Here is a 22973-nt window from a genome sequence, read left to right on the forward strand (position 1 = left end):
GAACTTGCCATCTCTGCAGTGTTTGTGCTTTTTTTCGGGATTATTTCATACAATTTAATACTTGGGTACAAAGCCACGTCTTTGGATTCCGTCGTTACCGTTCGAGAGAACAACCAGCGCTGTATTTCAGTTGTTTTCCTCCGTGAACCTGCACTAATGGATGTCTGACAATTTCGTTGCTTTTTGGGGTTTTCAAATTTAAAACGTCAATAAATACTCGTTCGTTCTGCTCTCACGGAACAGATGGATTATAATATGCTTATGTACCGTCAGATGAAATCATGCAGGCGTCGGCGCTTTCTCCTTCCATGCAATAAATGCACATGAATGAGCGCGGATTTTCTAGCGCATTTACTTGCACTTCAAACTCAAAGGCAATATATCTATGGTTTAACCGATTTGAGAGACGGCCAAAATCAGAATTTAAAATGGACTGAATAAGCTCTCTACGAACTTGAGTAATTCCGCGCTGACGGACCATGAAAGAGTGACGGACATGTATGCACATAAATCACTGTCACACACAAACACTCTCGAAGTAATACACAGTCTCACTTGTAGCCATGCCTTTTAACTATTATAATATTTCGAAGGGCAAAAATAGGAACGTTTAATTGGCTTTACATCATCAGCTAACTCGATCACGTCGAGCTAGGTGATTTCAGATAGCCAGGCCAGGCTCCTCAGCTCCACTCACGCCCCGCCTGTTTGTCTATTTTCTGTTATCCGGGAGTGACGCAAGGCCAAGATGGCGACGGCCGGCTCCGCCCACTTTAGGCTTCAAAAATGCTCTTCAGAAACCTACGGGTGACGTCACGGACACTACGTCCATATTTTTTTACAGTCTATGGTTGGCATATCCTGTCATCTGCTTGCGCTTGGCCCCGATAATTGCTGCTTGCAGCTATATTTATTATTATTATTATTATTATTGTTGGCATGAATAATTAACTTGTTTATTTTTTTATTTTCAATTAGTGTCACACAGAACACTGGAGATAAAGTTCTTCAGAAGCTGATGCCTGTGGTTACAGCAACTAGATCAGCTCTGTAAGTGACACTGAGAACAAGCATCACTGTTAAAACATAACAGTTCTTACTTAAACATTATAAATTAATGGTTTAAAAAATATGAGTCACAATTCAGCATTTAAACCCTCCAGCTATCTGACCTGATTTGTAATCTAGTTAACCATTTTTTATGATGTATGTGTGAGAAATTTATTTTAAAATATATGCATTTATAATGTATGTATATAAACATTTATATGTAGACTTTTTATATTAATTTAAATGTAATGTAAATGTTAATACATTTATATTTAGTGAAAAAACTGATGTTTTCAATGTATTTCATTTGATCAGTTTTATATAATCTTTCTCCCTCACATAGAGACATAATCTCTTAGAATAACAGTTAAACTTACTAATATATTTAATTCATTGTTTAAAAAAATAGATATTGCACAAATTATAACACAATTAAGAAAAACAAAGATTTCTGTTTTGATCTGAGAGTGAAGAGTGTGTCATTGTTCTCTACAGGTTGGGTGATTGTGGTGTCACAGAAGGAGGTTGTGCTGCTCTGGCTTCAGCTCTGAGATCAAACCCCTCACACCTGAGAACACTGGTTCTGTCTGAGAATAAACTAGGAGACTCAGGAGTGAAGCTGTTCTCTGCTGGACTGGCGAATCCTCACTGTAAACTGGAGATATTGTGGTAAGATCATATGTGACTCTCGCATGAAACTATCACTGTGAATTCATAAAGTATAATCAAAATGGAATAAAATGCAGGGAAATAAGTATTATTTCATTAATTACAAGCAAAGCTATTAAAACAACATGATCAAATTCATCAAATTATTTTTACATCTGTTCATATGATGTAAGAGAATTAATATTTTTAAAGCATTTGCTCTATTTCTCCTGCTGTGAGTTCATGTGTTTGATCTGTAAATGACTGAACACATGAGCTGCTCCTCATTAAGGTGATTCTGCAGTTCTGATAGTCACACTGAAAACACACTTTGCAGAGATGGCAAAAGTACTCACTTCCCGTACTCAAGTAGAAGTACAGATACTTGTGTTAAAAAATACTCTGGTAAAAGTAGAAGTACTGATTTAACTTCTTTACTCAAGTAAAAGTAACAGTACAGGCTTGTACATTTACTTAAAACTTAAATATGGCTTCTGGAACAGATAAAATATGATTTATTTAAGTTTATTTATTATTTTATTATATATTATTTATTAAGTTCACTGTATTTTTAGGGTTACCATTAACAACCACTAGATGGCAGCAGCGTATAAGAAATGAACTGACAGCTCGTAAATCTTTGAACATAGAGTGCTAATAAAAATAAATGTAATATGTCAGGCTCACAATTTTTACAATTGAAGTGCTATAAAAGTTCAATGTGCATTGTATTAAATAAAATCTTTATTGATATGCAAATAGACAATAGACATCCAGCAAAAGAAAAATGGCAAGTGACGAATGCTCTCAAATCTGTAGATGTGCATCTAGGGCAGTGGTTCCCAAAGTGGGTGCCGCGGCACCCTGGGGTGCCGTGACAACTGGCTAGGGGTGCCGCAGATTCTCAGCTTTATTTTCCAATTTAAACAGCCTAAAATAACTATCGTACCATAAAATAACCTTTTACAGCCAAGGTTATAATCGTTAACGAAAATGAACGAAAAAACGAAAACTAGGTGGGAAAAAACGCTATTTAAAACACGCAGCGTATTCGTTCAGCTGCATTTCCTTTCCCTGCTCTCCCTCGTCTCTCTGTCACTCATGTGTCTCTCACATGCGCCTGCACACACACACACACACACACACACACATACACAGCCCCTCCCCTCCGTGCACATCGCGTCTCCATGAGAACGAGTGTTCGTTCGACGTTGAAAGCAAGTTCGCGGAAGGTTGGTATCTCTATCTCGTGAACACCTTTACACAATCACACATTAAAAAGTGGTATAAAAATATTTTAAATTCTGAATATAATTTTGTCAGTGTGTTATTGTCGACCCGAGAAGCGATTGCGCCTTCTTTAGAAAGTTAACTAGTCGCAAGTTTGAGGATAAATGCACTTTTTGGTTGTGATTGTCGATGTCAAAACACTATATAAGCTGTGATTCAAATATTAAATAATGTTATGTCATTATGTCTTTTTGAATCTTGCCCCTGACAAATAACCCAAATTACAAAAAAAAAGACTAAAACTAACACTAAAACTAATAAAAACTAAACGAAAACTAAGCATATTCAAAAAATAAAAACTAAACTAAACTAGCAAACCCACTTTAAAAACTAATTAAAACTAAACTGAATTTGAAAACAAAAAGTCAAAACAAAATAAAAATAAAAACTAATGAAAAATGCAAAACTATAATAGGCTAACCCTGTTTACAGCATATTTTAAAATCATATCAAAACACCAACATATGCAAAAATATTTGGAGTTGTTTATTATTATTTAAAGAGTTAAGTATCTTTAAATCTTTTTTGTTCCAATGATTCTCACATACAGTAGCCTAATTGGTTAAAATCAGTCTGTTGACGTGTGTCCAGTTATTAATGGACTGATGATTCATCTGAAGGGGTTGTTTCGCCTCATATTATGTCTGTTGTGATGCATTCATAATAAATTCATGCTGCTGTTTATGCTTCATTTGTTGTTTGCTCATCTGGATATAATTGTATATATGTATGTACATATGTTCGTTTAGTTTAATTGGGTTAGGGTGCCGTGGAAAAAAAAACACTACAAAGGGGTGCCATGCTTTCAAAAAGTTTGGGAACCACTGATCTAGGGTATACAGACCTTCTGTAATGCGTAACGTGTCGTAATTGTATGTAGTACAGTGAGTGAGTGAAAAAACGTGTGTGTGTGTGTCTGGGACGGACAGGGAGAGAGAGACCGCAAGAGAGAGACCTGTATATCACCGACACTGATATACATTTAACACCCTTTACTTTAAACACACTCAGCACAGCACAAGTCAGTATTAACAATCCATTCATTTTAATTTTAGGGGGAAACTGGAGACTGTAGAGATTTTTCTCCAGGTTTAAAGTCTACCTCATGTCAATGTCAATTCAATTCAATTCAATTCAATTCAATTCAATAATGCTTTATTGGCATGACTGTACATATTACAATATTGCCAAAGCTTGTAAAAAGACATCAAAATAATAAAATAAAATATTAAGACATAACTTAAATCTAAATGTACTACTTAGATTAATTGTACAAATTAACAGTGTAACAAATTATAATATCTGTTAACATTTTACACCATAGTGTTTTAACATGTATACAAATTATAATATTGGAACATTTTATACCACGGTGTTTTAACACATACACACACACACGTCACTGAAGGTCACTCTGGTGGACAGTAGGGAAACACACTGAGGTCAGACACACACATCACACACTCATTCACCTGCTGTCTCTCAGGCTGTGGCACACACACACGTATCTGGCAGCCAGTGCTGCTGTCTGGCCCTCTCCTAGCAGGATCTTCATCTGATCTACTTCAGTCATGGCTGTAAAGTTCTGTATTACGTTAGTGAGTTTGCTAAAGTAGAGTTCTCTGACTGAACTGTATTTGTGACAGTGAAGGAGAAAGTGCGTCTCTGTCTCGATCTCTCCTGTCCTGCAGTGAACACACACCCTCTGCTCTCGGGGTAACCAGCTCTTCCTGTGTCTGCCTGTCTCGATGGCGAGACTGTGTTTTCTCAGCCTGTACCAGCTCAGGATCCGTCTCTGCTTTGTGTCTCTCACACTCTGGAGATATTCTTCCAGTTCATAATTTGATTTCAGATTTCGATAGAATTGTAATTTACTTTGTGTTTTAGTTTCCTGATCCCAATGTTCCAGATATGTATTTTTAGACTGTTTGGTAATTTGGTTTGTCCTGGTGTTAGTGTGAGGAGCAGTGCTGGTCTGAGACTGGTTAGTGTTAGTATGGTTAGTCCGGTTAGTGAGTCTCAGAACCAGCTGACTGAGGGGGCTCTTTTCGGGGTTCAGTTCTTGGGTTTGTAGTGCTTTAAAATGTAGCGATTCTGTGGGACTTGATTTTTGGTGCATCCAGAATTTGAGGGATCTTTTTTGCATATTAATAATCAATGGGAATCGTCCTAATTCTGCTCTACATGCATTATTGGGTGTTTTCCTTTGTAGTTTTAATCATTTTGCAGAATTCAGTGTGTAGGGCTTCTGTTGGATGCCTGTCCCATCTAGTGTAGCTCTGATCACTGAGTGGACCCCAGACCTCACTTCCACACAGCGCAATGGGCTAAATTACACTATCAAAGATTTTACACCAGATTGGAATCGGTAATTCAATGTTTTGGAATTTTTTCTTAATTGCGTAGAGAGCTCTTCGAGCTTTATCTTTGAGAGCATTCACTGCCACACTGAAACTCCCCGATGCAGTGATGACCAGGCCGAGGTAAGTGTACTGCATCGTGTGCTCTAGGGCGGTGCTGCCTAGACTGAACTGGTGTCTGTGTTCCTGACATCTGGGCTTCTTCTGAAAGACCATAATGTTGTTCTTTGTGAGGTTGACTGCCAGGGCTCAGTTCTGGCAGTAGTTCTCCAGCAGGTCCAGGTGCTGCTGTAGTCCCTGTGCAGTGGGTGACTCTCTCTCTCTCTCTCTCTCTCACACACACACACACACACACACACACACAGTGGGTGACAGCAGCACCAGGTCGTCTGCGTACAGCAAGAGCTTGATGCTCCTGTCCTGTAGAGTGAGTCCAGGGCCCGTAGACTGCTCCAGCTGCACCGCTAGTTCATTAATGTAGATGTTGAACAGCGTTGGACTCAGGCTACAGCCCTGCCGCACTCCTCTTTTCTGAGTGAAGAATTCTGTGTGTTTGTTGCCAATTCGTATTGCACATTTATTGTTCGAATACATTGATTTTATAGTGTCATAAACTTTACCCCCTACACCACTTTGTAAAAGTTTGTAATATAATCCGTTGTGCCAAATAGAATCAAATGCTTTTTTTAAATCGACAAAGCATGCAAATATTTTTCCGTTTTTGGTCTGTTTTACGTGTTTATTGATTAGGGTGTGTAGGGTGTAAATATGGTCTGTAGTTCTGTGATTTGGAACGAAGCCAATCTGACTCGAGCTCAGGACATGTCAATGTCACAGATTATGACATGGAGAAACACTATAGTACATCGATGACACGTCAGTGTCTGTATTATTAATGAGGCTGGAGGTTCTTATCCTATGAGAAGACATTTCTCTTTATCATGACAGCACATGGTGTTTTTCTATGACAGACGCTTCAAACTGCAAAATCAGGCAGTAGTTTAGAGAGGCGTTCATGGGTCGCAAGTGTGTGTGTCCATGGTGCAAGAGTTGAGTGTGTTGCAGGCTTCCCCCGTGATGCTGTCAGGCCGAGACTCGCTGCGGGCGTTTGGTTGGCCAGAAACTACAGACACAATCAAACTGTGTGTGTGTGTGTGTGTGTGTGTGTGTGTGTGTGTGTGTGTGTTTAACAAGCGTTTTTCTGTGGAGAGCTACAAGAATATCTATCTTCTCTGTCACTATCTGTCCTGAAGGTGTAGATTTGTGATCTACGCAACCGGTTTTTATGACATTTGTATGAGAAAATTATTATCATACTGTATAGATGCATTTATAGTGAATGTATATAAACATCTATACTGTTAAAGGGAAAATACAGATTGTGTTCAATGTTTTGGTAGAAATTTAACTGTCAGCTCTAAAATCCTCCAGTTTCCCCCTGATATGTAGTGAGAGCCGGCATGGGCCGCTGACAGATGACTGTTGCTCGTCCCTCTCTCTCTCCTGTCTTGCTCTGACACACACACTCTCTCTCTTCTTCTCACAGCCGCACACACACATTTAAGAGGATTTTACAGAATGATTGTGAGGTAGACTTGAGCTGAAAGAGGGGGGTTTCATGACTCTTTATTGTCATATAACCTCTTCTTTTACAATTTTATATTTTTAAAAATTGTATATTTTTATATGATGTATAGTTTTAATTTGTTATATCAGCTTTTATGTAATTACTGAAAAAAATGTGTCGGATCAAAGTAAAAAAATTACTTCAGCTTATTACAAGTAATCAATTTACTTTTTCTCAAGTGAGTTTGAACAAATCAAATTTCTATGGTCAGTTGAAACTATGTTTTTTACATGATTAAATCACAAATGATCACAATCTTTTTGATTATCTTAATTTTTTTTTAACAAAAATTCCAAATAACTACAAACAATGTTGTCATACTGTGGTTTCATCGGGAACAGACTGAAGACTCCGATTATAGGTACAAACTCAAACTTTAATAATAGCACTCTGGAACAAGCTGACAGGGAAAACACACATAAACACAACGGAGATCAGACAAAGACTGAAAGAAAGGGTGCATCTTATATAGCAAACAGAAACGAGATAATTAATCATGCACAGCTGGGACAAATGAACTCCATGATAGTAATCATAGAAACAAAGGAGTGGCGGAAATAGAAAAGGAAAACAGGAACAAATCAAAAAAGAAACTGAAAGTCCAAACATGAACTGACACATTATCTACAACTACACGTGACAGTCCCCCGTCCTCCCGAAGACGCTTAACGTGTAATTAAATGCAATGCGCTCGTATTCTGGGCTCATCTGCTATTCTGTAGGCTACTTATGCTTTATTAACAAGGTGTACCGAATTTGATCTTTTAACGTGTAGGGGTAAAATCTCTGCGTGGCAGGCGGAGCTGCCACTCGACCTGTCACTCAACCCATCACCGCTAGAGGCAGCTGCCACTCGACCCGTCACCGTTAAATGCGCCTGCCACTCGACCAGTCATGGATATATGTGCCTGTCACCGCGCCTGCCACTCGACCAGTCACCGTTATATGCGCCTGCCACTCGACCAGTCACGGATATATGCGCCTACCACTCGACCAGTCACCGTTATATGCGCCTGCCACTCGGCCGGTCACGGATATATGCGCCTGCCACTCGACCAGTCACCGTTATATGCGCCTGCCACTCGGCCGGTCACGGATATATGCGCCTGCCACTCGACCAGTCACCGTTATATGCGCCTGCCACTCGGCCGGTCACGGATATAACCAGTCTCGGCACCTAAGAGTCGCACCTGCCACAAGATCTCTCACTGTTTTCATCTACCAGACACTCCGATTGATGTACATGTGCAAACAGACATTATTCGCTCTTTTTGTCCATAATTGAGCACGCTTGTTGGCTCCTAAGCGTCGCGCCAGCCTCAAGATCTCCCACTGTTTTACTGGCTGATACTCCGATTGACATGCTGAAGCGAAAAACAGACGAAGAGTCTTCTTCACTACATCGATTTGTTTGTTTTATAGGCTATTTTATTTCATTTTATTTACAGAATTGCAGAATATCAATATTTAAGGATGAGGTCTTGGATTTTGCATGAGTCTGCACAACAACAAAAAAACTTGTTCAGGCAAAGAACAAAATTTAATTTTAATAATTAAAAAAATAGAAATTAGTGCATGGGGTTTTACCAATTGGTGACTCTACCAGTGGCCGTTAAAAAATCAACACCTGTACGGCAAATCCAACACAAATGGACTCATATACTGAATTTAGATTGTGAAATTGACAGCATTTTAATGATTAATCTAAAATATTCAAATAAAAGAGAGGACACGGGAATATTTTGGACTTACAATTGTTATTTTGACAGTTTTTCACACAAACATCTAATGCGAAAGATGGGAGATAGGACATTACTTGGTTGACACAATCGTAATTTCTACATCAGAATATCGATCACAAGTAGCCTATAATTATGAACTACTATAAAAACAATAATTTTCAAAAAAAAAAAAAAGCAAATAAAATAAAATAAAATAAATTTAAATAGATAGGCCTGAGCTATAAAACAAACAAACTGATGTAGTGAGTAATCATGCTTTTCCTTTCATAAAAGTAAAGTAGGCCTATCAGGCAGTAAAAGCGAGAGATTTTGAGGCAGGCGCAACGTTTTTTTATGAACAAAAAGAGGAATAAATATAAGATAATATGGCAAATAAGAGCAGTATTTTGCTGTGTGTTTATACATGTGAATTAATCGGAGTGTCTGGTACGTTAGAGATCTTGAGGCAGGCGCGACACTAAAGTGACGCTAAAGTGCTCAGTTATGGACAAAAAGAGCGAATAAAATATAACATAAGATGGAGCAGTATTTTACTGTCTGTTTGCACACATGCATCAATAGTGTCTCTGGTAGATTTAAACAGTGAGTGATCTAGAGGCAGGCGCGACGCTTAGGTGAAGTGACGCGCGCTCCATTATGGACGAAAAGAGCAAATCAAATATAAGATAAAATGGCAAATAGATAAATAAGAACAGGATTGCATGGTCTATTTGCACATGTGCATAAATCGGAGTGTCTCTGGTACATGTAAACAGTAAGTCTGAGGCAGGCGAGAAGCTTGTAGCTGACACGTGCGCTCCATTATGAACAAAAAGAATGAATAAAATGAAGCCTATAAGATGGCAAATATGAGCAGGATTGCACTTTCTGTTAGCACATGTGCATCAAATTGAGATCTGGTAGATTTAAAAAGTGAGAGATCTTGAGGCAGGCGCATATAACGGTGACTGGTCGAGTGGCAGGCGCGGTGACAGGCACATATATCCATGACTGGTCGAGTGGCAGGCGCATTTAATGGTGACGGGTCGAGTGGCAGCTGCCTCCAGCGGTGACGGGTTGAGTGACAGGTCGAGTGGCAGCTCCCCCTGCCACGCAGAGATTTTACCCCCTCTCTCCACGCGTCCACTTGAAAGGGATATTACGTCACTCAACACTCATATATGGTGCATTCATGTCATCTCGTAAAGATTGTATTTATGAGTTGAACGCACATGAACGCCTCCACAATAGTCGCTTTTCCTCCGTCGGGCCGAACGGTTCTTATAATGGTAATGAATCCTCAGCCGAACCGTGCTGGTAGAATCCGTGAAGTAAAGTCTCCAGGACTGGTCACTTGTTGCCTGGCTGCCAGTTTCTCTGTAGCTGGTTAAGCACTCTTTGAGTGAAGTAAACAAAGCAATAATAAAATTAAAAGCAATAGCTGATCATTCTCCATAACGCGATCGCTATTCACATCTCATATCATCAGTAAACCGCCGCGTTACCAAGGCAACGACTGACGCGTTTGCATTACATCCCAAAGAGCGGCTGCTGTCAAACCCACAGTGGAGAATGAAGCCGTAACCGCACCAGCTGACCCGGATCGGCACGGAGTGGAACGGTTACGCAATGAGAACCGTTCGGCCCGACAGTGCAAAAGCGGCTAATGTCGTAAATACGAGTGGGAAGCTCTGGATTTTCTATAAACCCTTATCTAATCTTTTTGCCACATATAACAACAATCATTATCTAAGCATAGCAATTATTCTAAGCATAGCAATTATTATTCAACAAGAGACAATAAAGAACTAAATGAAAGTTTGAAAGTTTATTAAATTAACTAAAATTATACATTTATAACTATACAAATAATTACATACTGCATTCAGTACAACACCATTATTTGATCAGATCTTTGAAAATAAGCCGTCGTGCTAAATCGTGTTTAATAGACAGCATGACCAGACCATTTAGTCTTTCCTGAGACAGTGTTCACTAAAACATTGACAGGATCATTGAATCAGTGATTTGAACTCGGTAAACCAAATCAGTTCTGTTCATGACTGAATCATCTAGACTGGTTTTATTAACGGGTTTCTCCTATTCACTGCAATGAACCGACTCAAATGATTCATTCATGAATCGCACATCATTACAAATGTATAACTATGACTAGAACGAAATCGTGAATTTTGATTGATTCCTCACAGAAATTGGCTCAGAGGCTTCAGAAAGCCTAAATATATACATCACTGGACTAGTTTTATTGTCGCTTGGTGATTTTCCGTTTCCGCACTGTGTTGTTTCTGAATAACCCGCGAACGAACACACACACTTGGCACACACACTATAATGAATACCCGTTCTTCATAGCGTGCTTCCTAAAAGATTATTTTACGAAGTAAATACCAAAATCATCCAGGAAATTATGGAGTTCTGCTGGACCCTTACAATCGTCCCAATCCTCCCCTGCTAACACACACACACACACACACACATACACACACACACACACACACACAAAAATGTTCCTCAAAATGCTTACAAATACATTAATCATACACACACACACACACACACACGCTCCTTAAAATGTTTACAAATACATTAAGCACACACACACACACACACACACACATAATGTTCCTTAAAATGCTTACAAATACATTAAGCACACACACACTCACACACACATTCACACGTTCCTTAAAATGTTTACAAATACATTAAGCATTAAAGCACATTCACACTCACACACACGTTGGGTTTCCATGTTTTATGGGGATTTTCCGTAGAAATAATGATTTTTATACTGTATAAACTGTATATTGAATCCCCTAATCCTAACTGATGTAATTTAACAATTTGTTTCTAATGAATATTTGTATATATTTCATATTGACAGCATTATGTTATTTATTTTTTAAGTGTCATGTTTATCTCTGGATATAGGCTTAATGTGTGTCATTGTTCTCTACAGGTTGGATGATTGTGGTGTCACAGATGAAGGTTGTGCTGCTCTGGCTTCAGCTCTGAGATCAAACTCCTCACACCTGAGAGATCTGAGGCTGACTGAGAATAAACTAGGAGACTCAGGAGTGAAGCTGTTTTCTGCTGTACTGGCGAATCCTCACTGTAAACTGGAGAGACTGTGGTAAGATCATCTCTACCATAAAGACTCAGAGTGAATAAGGATTAATAAGTACAGTAGATAGTGTATACAATACATCTTTGGTGTAAGCCCCATCCGGTGGTTCAGCGACAGACTCCAGCTTGAGCCGTCAGATCCTGCCGGCGGGAGAAGGCAGCGGTGAGGAGTCTCCCTGAAGAGGAACATTTACATCTTACTATATTATTAAAACTAACAGTTAAATAAACCGGACAAACTACAAACCAGACAACAGATGCAGGATACAGTGAAGATGGTTTTTTAAATTACAAATGTTTGCTGTAAATCAACTTGTCTTGTAATGCTTGTGCAAACAGACCCTTGTAAAAGCTTGAGCATCGCCTCAAAATGTGTGTGTGCAGCTGAAAAGAGGGAAGTGGTGTGTGTTTCACCTGAACCAGGGCTGTCACCATATCAGATTTATCACTACATGATTATCATGGCCAAAATAACACACAATAACAATATATCACCATATCTATGTAAAATCTTGAAAAAAATAATAATAATGCTATCAGTCAAATTCATCTTTACTTTGTTTATTTTGTGTTATTTTTGAAAAAGAAGAATCACTCCATCACACACAAAAGGAACAATTACACTTAATGCGACCGGTTTGAAATAATGGCAACACTTTATCACAAGTATACAGTAACACAGCGCTTATAAATCATTTTCAAACTATTAGTTTATAGTTAATGAATAGTATATAATAGTATATAAGCTGTAGTTAATATATTAAGAGACTATATACAAATAGCAAATTCTTGGTTCACTGTCACTGTAATTAACCAAGTATTGTTTAATTAGCTCTTATGTAAAGAGTTAGATAATGCTTTGTTAACAACGTATTAACCATAAATAGTTCTCGCTCTAGATTAGGTCACGGAGAATCAGAAAATGTCATTTAGTGCTTTAATACAGCCTTTATTGGACATTAATTACATTAATATTAAGAGTTCCTTAAAATGTTTACAAATACATTAAGCTTACACATGTACACACACACACACACACACACACATTCACACACACACACACACACACTCACACACACACACACACACACACACACACATTAGGGCTGGATACGATATGTACTGCAATTTTTAAGAATTGCGTTTCTACAATAATGCGATTCGATATTGCAATGTATTTCTTCTTTTTTACACTAGACTATGGGTAAAAGTTAAATCATACTCTTATACAGACTGTACATGATGTATAAGATGAGTCATATTTACAAATTCAATTCATCACATCTTTCTGAGTTTTATTTCAGAAGCATCATACAGTGCTACATTCTCTTGATTAAATAATTAAATTACAAATACCGGTACATGTTTTAACAGTCAGTTGTCGCCACCTAGTGGCGGAATAATGTAATCGATAAATGCGTTATTTTAGGCACCAAGTTTTTATCTAAGGCTGATTTACTCTATTTTGATCACTATCGTAGACATCAGTGTTTATATTTGCACTTTAAACTTTTATCCCAGTACTTCTATGATAATCTGAACTATTGTGTCACAGAAATAATGATACTATTATGAGGTTTTAAAGATCTTTTGTGAAGCTGTTTCATGACAGCTCTCTCTGGGTCAGCGGCAGCGCCAACACAGATTTGAATGTTGCGATATGATTTTGTCAAAGGTTTAATAAACAGATTGAAAGATCGTGTGGGTGTTTGAATGGAGATCACAGTATTTTAAAGATGAATCGTGCAGCTCTACTGTCTTATCTCTCTCTCAGCATATGAGTAGCGCGAGGGCTTTTCAGTGCTTTCAGTCTCACGTCTCTTCCACGCGTCCACTTGAAAGGGATATTACGTCACTCAACACTCATATGGTGCGTTCATGTCATCTTGTAAAGATTGTATTTACGAGTTGAACGCACATGAACGCCTCAACAATAGTCGCTTTTCCTCCGTCGGCCCGAACGGTTCTTATAATGGTAATGAATCCTCAGCCGAACCGTGCTGGTAGAATCCGTGAAGTAAAGTCTCCAGGATTGGTCACTTGTCTGTTGCCTGGCTGCCAGTTTCTCTAGCTGATCATTCTCCATAACGCGATCGCTATTCACATCTCATATCATCAGTAAACCGCCGCGTTACCAAGGCAACGACTGACGCGTTTGCATTACATCCCAAAGAGCGGCTGCTGTCAAACCCACAGTGGAGAATGAAGCCGTAACCGCACCAGCTGACCCAGATCGGCACGGAGTGGAACGGTTACGCAATGAGAACCGTTCAGCCCGACAGTGCAAAAGCGGCTAATGTCGTAAATACGAGTGGGAAGCTCTGGATTTTCTATAAACCCTTATCTAATCTTTTTGCCACATATAACAACAATCATTATCTATAAGCATAGCAATTATTATTCAATAAGAGACAATAAAGAACTAAATGAAAGTTTGAAAGTTTATTAAATTAACTAAAATTATACATTTATAACTATACAAATAATTACACACTGCATTCAGTACAACACCATTATTTGATCAGATCTTTGAAAATAAGCCGTCGTGCTAAATCGTGTTTAATAGACAGCATGACCAGACCATTTAGTCTTTCCTGAGACAGTGTTCACTTAAACATTGACAGGATCATTGAATCAGTGATTTGAACTCGGTAAACCAAATCAGTTCTGTTCATGACTGAATCATCTAGACTGGTTTATTAACGGGTTTCTCCTATTCACTGCAATGAACTGACTCAAATGATTCATTCACGAATCGCACATCATTACAAATGTATAACTATGACTAGAACGAAAGCGTAAATTTTGATCGATTCCTCACAGAAATTGGCTCAGAGGCTTCAGAAAGCCTAAATATATACATCACTGGACTAGTTTTATTGTCGCTTGGTGATTTTCCGTTTCCGCACTGTGTCGTTTCTGAATAACCCATGAACGAACACGCACACTTGGCACACACTATAATCAATACCGGTTCTTTATAGCGTGCTTCCTAAAAGATTATTTTACGAAGTAAATGCCAAAATCATCCAGGAAATGTCTGGTTCACTATCTTTGTGGGGACTCTCCATAGACTTAATGTTTTTTATACAGTACAAACTGTATATTCTATCTCCTTGCACTAACCCTACCCCTAAACCTACCCATCACAGAAAACTTTCTGTATTTTTACATTTTCAAAAAAATATAATTTAGTTTGTTTATTAACCCAGTCCCCTCATGGGGACCGCTGGCTGGTCCCCACAATGGAGGTGATCTCAGGTTTTACTATCCTTGTGTTGACATTTGGTTCCCACAATGTAATATAAATCAAACGCACACACACACACACACACACACACAAATGTTTCTCAAAATGCTTACAAATACATTAATCACACACACACACACACACACACACACACACACACACATGCTCCTTAAAATGTTTACAAATACATTAATCACACACACACGTTCCTTAAAGACCCACTCCGATGAAAATCATGGTTTTTCTAGGTGTTAACATGTTCTTGTGGCATTTTTCTAATGTTAGAGGACATATCTTGAGAAAAATAAGCTCAAAGTTGTATTTCTGAGTATTTCTGCATACAAATGGCTGTGAATCAGTAGCAGGCGCTAAAATGCCAGCTAGAAAAGACTGGAGTTGTGACGTAGTAACTCCACTGGGTGGAGCCACAAGCTCATACTCCCCTCCGCCCCCGCCCGCTCAGGTTCTGAGGAGTAGAGAAGACGATGGCGGATCAACACCTATGTGCGGTAGTGGGTTGCAATACTAACTGTACGTTCACACCGCCGCCGACTTGACCGGCAAAGAAGCTCTGGCCGCCCTGTCAAGGACGCTTGTCAAAAAGTACGAGGAAGCTTGTTGACGCTTTGGCCGCTCTGACGTAGCAGCATTCTGTGTTCGATCATGGGAGAAGAGAAGTGCCACACCATGAAAAGTAAACAGAATAAACAAGCAATACATTGACACTAGAAACCTTTTATAATGACAGCATTTGTATAACCGTTTTGGTCACATTATTATTTATTATTATTAATAGTGAGTGCGCGCGCGCGGCCGGGGCTCTCTCTCTCTCTCGCTCCCCTCGTTCTTATATGCCGTCAAGCGCGCCCTGTTAAACTGGCAGGACTTAAAAACACATGCAAATGATAAACTTTCACTCTGTGATGGTTAAACTGCAATTAATCCGATAATGATAGGAAACCCAGCAACGGCGATGATCAGCTTCTCCTCCGTTTTCTCGGAAGCTCAAGTCGGCGCCGGCGGCGGTGTGAACGTACAGAGGAGAGGAGGGGGAGGGTCGTCTCCGTGCCAACGGCTCCGCCCACAACGCAGAGGCGAATTGCTAATGAGCTACTGCCGCTCTGCTGAAGCGAAGCCCCAGAAAACGGCACAGGTTTTGTGATTTTGGCTAAAAACGGCATAATCATCATTTAAAGACCACTGAGAATGTTTAAAAATAGCTCGAAATATGATCGGAGTGGGACTTTAAAATGTTTACAAATACATTAAGCATTAAAACACATTCACACACACACACACTCACACACGTTGGGTTTCCATGTTTTATGGGGATTTTCCATAGAAATAATGATTTTTATACTGTACAAACTGTATATTGAATCCCCTAATCCTAAATGATGTAATTTAACAACTTGTTTCTAATGAATATTTTTATATATTTCATATTGACAGCATTATGTTATTTATTTTTTAAGTGTCATGTTTATCTCTGGATACAGGCTTAATGTGTGTCATTGTTCTCTACAGGTTGAGTGAGTGTGGTGTGACAGATGAAGGTTGTGCTGCTCTGGCTTCAGCTCTGAGATCAAACCCCTCACACCTGAGAGATCTGGGTCTGTCTAAGAATAAACTAGGAGACTCAGGAGTGAAGCTGTTTTCTGCTGTTCTGGCGAATCCTCACTGTAAACTGGAGATACTGGGGTAAGATCATCTCTACCATAAAGACTCGGAGTGAATAAGGATTAATATGTACAGTAGATACTAGTGTATACAATATATCTTTGGTGTAAGCCCCATCCGGTGGTTCAGCGACAGACTCCAGCTTGAGCCGTCAGATCCTGCCGGCGGTAGAAGGCAGCGGTGAGGAGTCTCCCTGAAGAGGAACATTTACATCTTACTATATTATTACAGGGTACCCGCGGGGTCTTAAAAGCTTTGAAAAAGTCTTAAATTTGATAATCTCAAATTAAGGCCTTAAAGGGGACCTTTTATGCCCCTTTTCACAAGATGTAAAATAAGTCTCTGATGTCCCCAGAGTGTGTATGTGAAGTTTTAGCTCAAAATACCCCGCAGAATTTTATTTACAGCACGTTTAAATCATCATTTTTTGGGTCTGTGAAAAACGCACTGTTTTACTGCTTCTCCTTTAATGCTAATGAGCTGCTGGTTCACAGCACAGGGGGCGGAGCCTAAGCAGCCGCGATCAGAGCCAGAACAGGGAAGATGATGATGATAATAAAACAGACAGTCACAGTAATGGTGTTCATTTCGACCATAAAAATGCCTACAGAGTCAGAGAATATATGATGTATGGAGTTGGAACTGGTATAGCTTAGTTTAATTACGATTATAACATATTTGGCATTGCTTGTATACACTATTAATGCAAGCCTGCTGTAGGACTCCGTCTGACGATCTGAATTGTCTGAATGATGACACAAAATATACTGGTGAGTTTAATAAAGTTTACTGTATGTCACACAAAAGATGAAGCATCAGTTTTTCTTCAGAAAATCACTGTTAGAGCTGAGTAAACAGTATAAGAAGTGCATAAGTAACTTACATAAATTTCTGTAGAGTTGAGGGAGCATTTTCTTTGAAAACAAAATGAATCCACCTCGTCTTCAGTGGCTGGCAGATTTCAAGAGTAAATAAAGAGAGCTATGTGAATGAATACATCCAGCTACAACACCTTCAACGCTTGGGAGATGCTTCGACGCTTCTCATGAGTGCATTGCTGCAGCAATGGCTGATGTGTACAACTCGCAGTGAACTCGATCAGGGCGGGTCTAAGTTATAACGGCAGTGTCAGTCAACACTCGTAGGCGGGGCCTGTGGCTTAAGTGATGTCACTAAAGCCACATTCTGAAAACGGGTCGTTTGGAGAGACTGCTTATGATTTATGGGGATTTAAAAAAAAGGAGTGAGTGGATTTTTATCACTGTAGGCTGGTTGTGTACACACACTGCCAACACACATTTATGTCCAAACACCAAACAAAAGTGAATTTTGCATAATAGGTCCCCTTTAAAAGCCTTGAATTTGGTATACAAAGTCTTGGATTTCGTTACAAAGGTCTTACATTTTTTTGCCTTTTCTATGATTAAGTTCATACCGTAACAAAATTAACTGTTACTAATGTAGACTAATTATAAATTAGTCGCGTAACGTTGAGTGCACCTCGCGCTCCACATCACAGAAGAACGCGCGAAAGCGTGCGCACCCGTTACGATGGTTACTAATCAGAGCTTTTCTGTTAAAAGAACATGTTTTCTACCCGGTCTTTTCAGTAGTATCTGGCCACAACCATCCACATGCGCTCTCTCTACATTGTTGAAGAAGCGCGGATGATCTGAAAACACAGACAAGCTGGAGTTCAGCGATCTTCATTTGAGAAGATCTGTCATGAGCCGCTTGCGCTGTTTGTGCGACTAAATCTGCGATCAAAATGCAGGCTGATATACAGCAGTGTTTTTAATGTTGATCATTATGCGAGCAAGAATGCAATGTTTCCCGACTATCCACACGATTTCAAATGTGACATTGATTTTATACAACAGTGAAAAAAAAAAGAAAAAAAAAAGGGTAACATTAAGTGATGTATTACATTTTAAACAGTATTGTCAGGCTTATTGCTCTATTTTGCAACAATAATAATCTGCGGCTTTGACAAAGACAATGAGTTACCGCCACCTACTGGCGATTTTAATATCATATTTTTATTAATATTAAACGTTTTTTAACATTGAATATTTATTGAACATTGTTTTATTTAAAGCATTATTTATTTTTTAAAGCTATTATAAAGGTGAAAAATGAAATGGAAAAATCGATTAAATGGGGCAAATATTGTCCCTTAATGGAAAGATGTGACTGTAGTCTAAGTGGAAGAGAGGGGGTACGGCACTCTAAAAAATTGGAGAACTGAAGCCCCGTTCACACTACAAGCGACTTTATCGCTGCGTGTCGCCAGTGGCTGGCGATGAGGTCGTTAGTGGGCGTTCTCACTTCTAGTGTGAACGTAGCTTAAGGAAAAGGCATATGTAGAATTGCACAAGTGCTACTGCTAAAGAGTGCAATGTCAATACAGCCTGTTAGCTTAATTTTAATTTCTCATAAGCTTAATCGAATTGGCCTAGAGAGAATAATTATGACATTTTCTGTCTAAAGACTACATATAAAATAGCTACCAAAATTAAAGTAACTGCAGTTTGACTAAAAGTAATGACTAAAAGTTGACAAAAAATGCAAACACATTTCGTCAAATAAAACTATGAAAGGCAGAATGACTCAAATGTGACTAAGACCAATCAGCATTTTCGTCTGAAGATGAAGAGTAAGACTAAATCAAAAATGGCTGCCGAAATTAACATTGGCCTACACACGTGCGCGCTACAATGCTGCTGCGTATGTATTAAATATGACTGATAATTTACATAAAATGTTTTATTTAATTCAAGTAGTCTACTTGTACATAATTATTTTTTAGGGTTTAAAATGTATACAGATTTGACATTTTCCCCTCATACTTCTGTCGGAATTGGTACGAAGTTGGCATTGAATTTCATTTGAAAAGGTCTTAAAAAGCCTTGAATTTAAGTTGGAGGATCCTGGGGGTACCCTGATTAAAACTAACAGTTAAATAAACCGGACGAACTACAAACCAGACAGCAGATGCAGGATACAGTGAAGGGTTTTTTTTAAATTACAAATGTTTGCTGTAAATCAACTTGCCTTGTAATGCTTGTGCAAACAGACCCTTGTAAAAGCTTGAGCATCGCCTCAAAATGTGTGTGTGCAGCTGAAAAGAGGGAAGTGGTGTGTGTTTCACCTGAACCAGGGCTGTCACCATATCAGATTTATCACTACATGATTATCATGGCCAAAATAACACACAATAACAATATATCACCATATCTATGGAAATCTTGAAAATAATAATAATAATGCTATCAGTCAAATTCATCTTTACTTTATTTTGTGTTATTTTTGAAAAAGAAGAATCACTCCATCACACACAAAAGGAACAATTACACTTAATGCGACCGGTTTGAAATAATGGCAACACTTTATCACAAGTATACAGTAACACAGCACTTATAAATCATTTTCAAACTATTAGTTTATAGTTAATGAATAGTATATAATAGTATATAAGCTGTAGTTAATATATTAAGAGACTATATACAAATAGCAAATTCTTGGTTCACTGTCACTGTAACCAAGTATTATTGTTTAATTAGCTCTTATGTAAAGAGTTAGATAATGCTTTGTTAACAACGTATTAACCATAAATAGTTCTCACTCTAGATTAGGTCACGGAGAATCAGAAAACGTCATTAAGTGCTTTAATACAGCCTTTATTGGACATTAATTACATTAATATTAAGAGTTCCTTAAAATGTTTACATTAAGCACACTCTCTCTCTCTCTCTCTCTCTCTCTCTCTCTCTCTCTCTCTCACTCACACTCACAGTCACACACACACACTCACACACACACACTCACTCACACACACACTAGGGCTGGATACGATATGTACTGCAATTTTTAAGAATTGCGTTTCTACAATATTGCGATTCGATATTGCAATGTATTTCTTTTTTTCTTTTTTTGCACTAGACTATGGGTAAAAGTTAAATCATACTCTTATACAGACTGTACATGATGTATAGTCATATTTACAAATTTAATTCATAACATCTTTCTGAGTTTTATTTCAGAAGCATCATACAGTTCTACATTCTCTTGATTAAATAATTCAATTACAAATACATGTTTTAACAGTCAGTTGTCGCCACCTAGTGTCGGAATAATGTAATCGATAAATGCGTTATTTTAGGCACCAAGTTTCTATCAAAGGCTGATTTACTCTATTTTGATCGCTATCGTAGACATCAATGTTTATATTTGCACTTTAAACTTTTATCCCAGTACTTCTATGATAATTTGAACTATTGTATCACAGAAATAATGATACTATTATGAGGTTTTAAAGATCTTTTGTGAAGCTGTTTCATGACAACTCTCTCTGGGTCAGCGGCAGCGCCAACACAGATTTGAATGTTGCGATATGATTTTGTCAAAGTTTTAATAGACAGACAAATTGAAAGATTGTGTGGATGTTTGAATGGAGATCACATTATTTTAAAGATGAATCGTGCAGCTCTACTGTCTTATCTCTCTCTCAGCATATGAGTAGCGCGAGGGCTTTTCAGTGCTTTCAGTCTCACGTCTCTTCCACACGTCCACTTGAAAGGGATATTACGTCACTCAACACTCATATGGTGCGTTCATGTCATCTCGTAAAGATTGTATTTACGAGTTGAACGCACATGAACGCCTCCACAATAGTTGCCTTTCCTCCGTCGGGCCGAACGGTTCTTATAATGGTAATGAATCCTCAGCCGAACCGTGCTGGTAGAATCCGTGAAGTAAAGTCTCCAGGATTGGTCACTTGTCTGTTGCCTGGCTGCCAGTTTCTCTGTAGCTGGTTAAGCGCTCTTTGAGTGAAGTAAACAAAGCAATAATAAAATTAAAAGCAATAGATGATCATTCTCCATAACGCGATCGCTATTCACATCTCATATCATCAGTAAACCGCCGCGTTACCAAGGCAACGACTGACGCGTTTGCATTACATCCCAAAGAGCGGCTGCTGTCAAACCCACAGTGGAGAATGAAGCCGTAACCGCACCAGCTGACCCGGATCGGCACGGAGTGGAACGGTTACGCAATGAGAACCGTTCGGCCCGACAGTGCAAAAGCGGCTAATGTCGTAAATACGAGTGGGAAGCTCTGGATTTTCTATAAACCCTTATCTAATCTTTTTGCCACATATAACAACAATCATTATCTATAAGCATAGCAATTATTATTCAATAAGAGACAATAAATAACTAAATGAAAGTTTGAAAGTTTATTAAATTAACTAAAATTATACATTTATAAATATACAAATAATTACATACTGCATTCAGTACAACACCATTATTTGATCAGATCTTTGAAAATAAGCCGTCGTGCTAAATCGTGTTTAATAGACAGCATGACCAGACCATTTAGTCTCTCCTGAGACAGTAGGTGTTTCTCAATGTCAAGGATACTTCCTTGGCAGGACTGGTCCTTCCAAGTCACTTCCATCAGAGGCTAGGCGAGGCTCCTCTTTAGCATTCTGCTGTCTATGGTTTTTCAATGGCTCTGGAAGTTCTGTTCACTCAGGCAATATAATCGTTTTTAAATCAATAAACTCCTTTTTAATCATATTGATTCTTTGACTGTCAAGTGTGTTTAAACAGTGGGGGTCAATTTGACCCATAACATAATGGATGTAATTATTTTTTAAAACAAATGTTTGGTAACATAAATATACTTACATTTGAAAAGCATATTGTCCTTAACTGTACGTTCACACCGCCGGCGGCGAGAGCGGCAAAGTGGCCGGAAGCCATTGAGAGCCGGCGGTGAGCACCGGCGAGGGCGGCGCGGCGCGTCTTTTGACGCTCTCGCCGGTGGTGGTGTGAACGTACAGTAACGCTCCGACTCCGTTAACGTCCGACATTTAGAATTTTTTGAACAAGATAGCAAAGCTGCGCGCATAGGATTGTGGGTGATTTGAGAGCGTGAAGAGCACGAAGGCTACACATATGCATCCTTTCCTGTATATGGGATATTTTTCGAACGGAGGACTCAGTCCTTGGTTGAAATTCCGAGGATCCTCGACATTGGAACAGTCCTTGGACGGATGTCGATGACGTAGCATCCTCGAAATTCTGGCTTCTGAGGATCCTTCCTTGACATTGCGAAACGGCTAGTGTTAAATAAAACATTGACAGGATCATTGAATCAGTGATTTGAACTCGGTAAACCAAATCAGTTCT

The 22973-nt window shown here is 38.8% G+C and overlaps 2 protein-coding genes across 3 annotated transcripts in view; both read left to right on the forward strand.

The window, feature by feature from the left end:
- The window catches only part of LOC311083995 (protein NLRC3-like), a 441701-nt gene that overhangs the window by 307897 nt on the left and 110831 nt on the right, over positions 1-22973 (forward strand). The window lies entirely within an intron of this gene.
- Positions 1205-22973, forward strand: part of LOC311083036 (uncharacterized protein) — a gene marked incomplete at its 5' end in the record, with an annotated part of 38497 nt that continues 16728 nt past the window's right edge. The window contains 4 exons of the mRNA XM_084114286.1: positions 1205-1212; positions 1546-1719; positions 11677-11850; positions 16621-16794. Of these exons, the coding sequence (XP_083970412.1) occupies positions 1205-1212; positions 1546-1719; positions 11677-11850; positions 16621-16794 (530 nt within the window). The remainder of the gene's footprint in view (positions 1213-1545; positions 1720-11676; positions 11851-16620; positions 16795-22973) is intronic.

Source organism: Abramis brama (assembly GCF_963993115.1).
Source record: "Abramis brama genome assembly, chromosome: 5".
Classification (NCBI taxonomy): Eukaryota; Metazoa; Chordata; class Actinopteri; order Cypriniformes; family Leuciscidae; genus Abramis; species Abramis brama.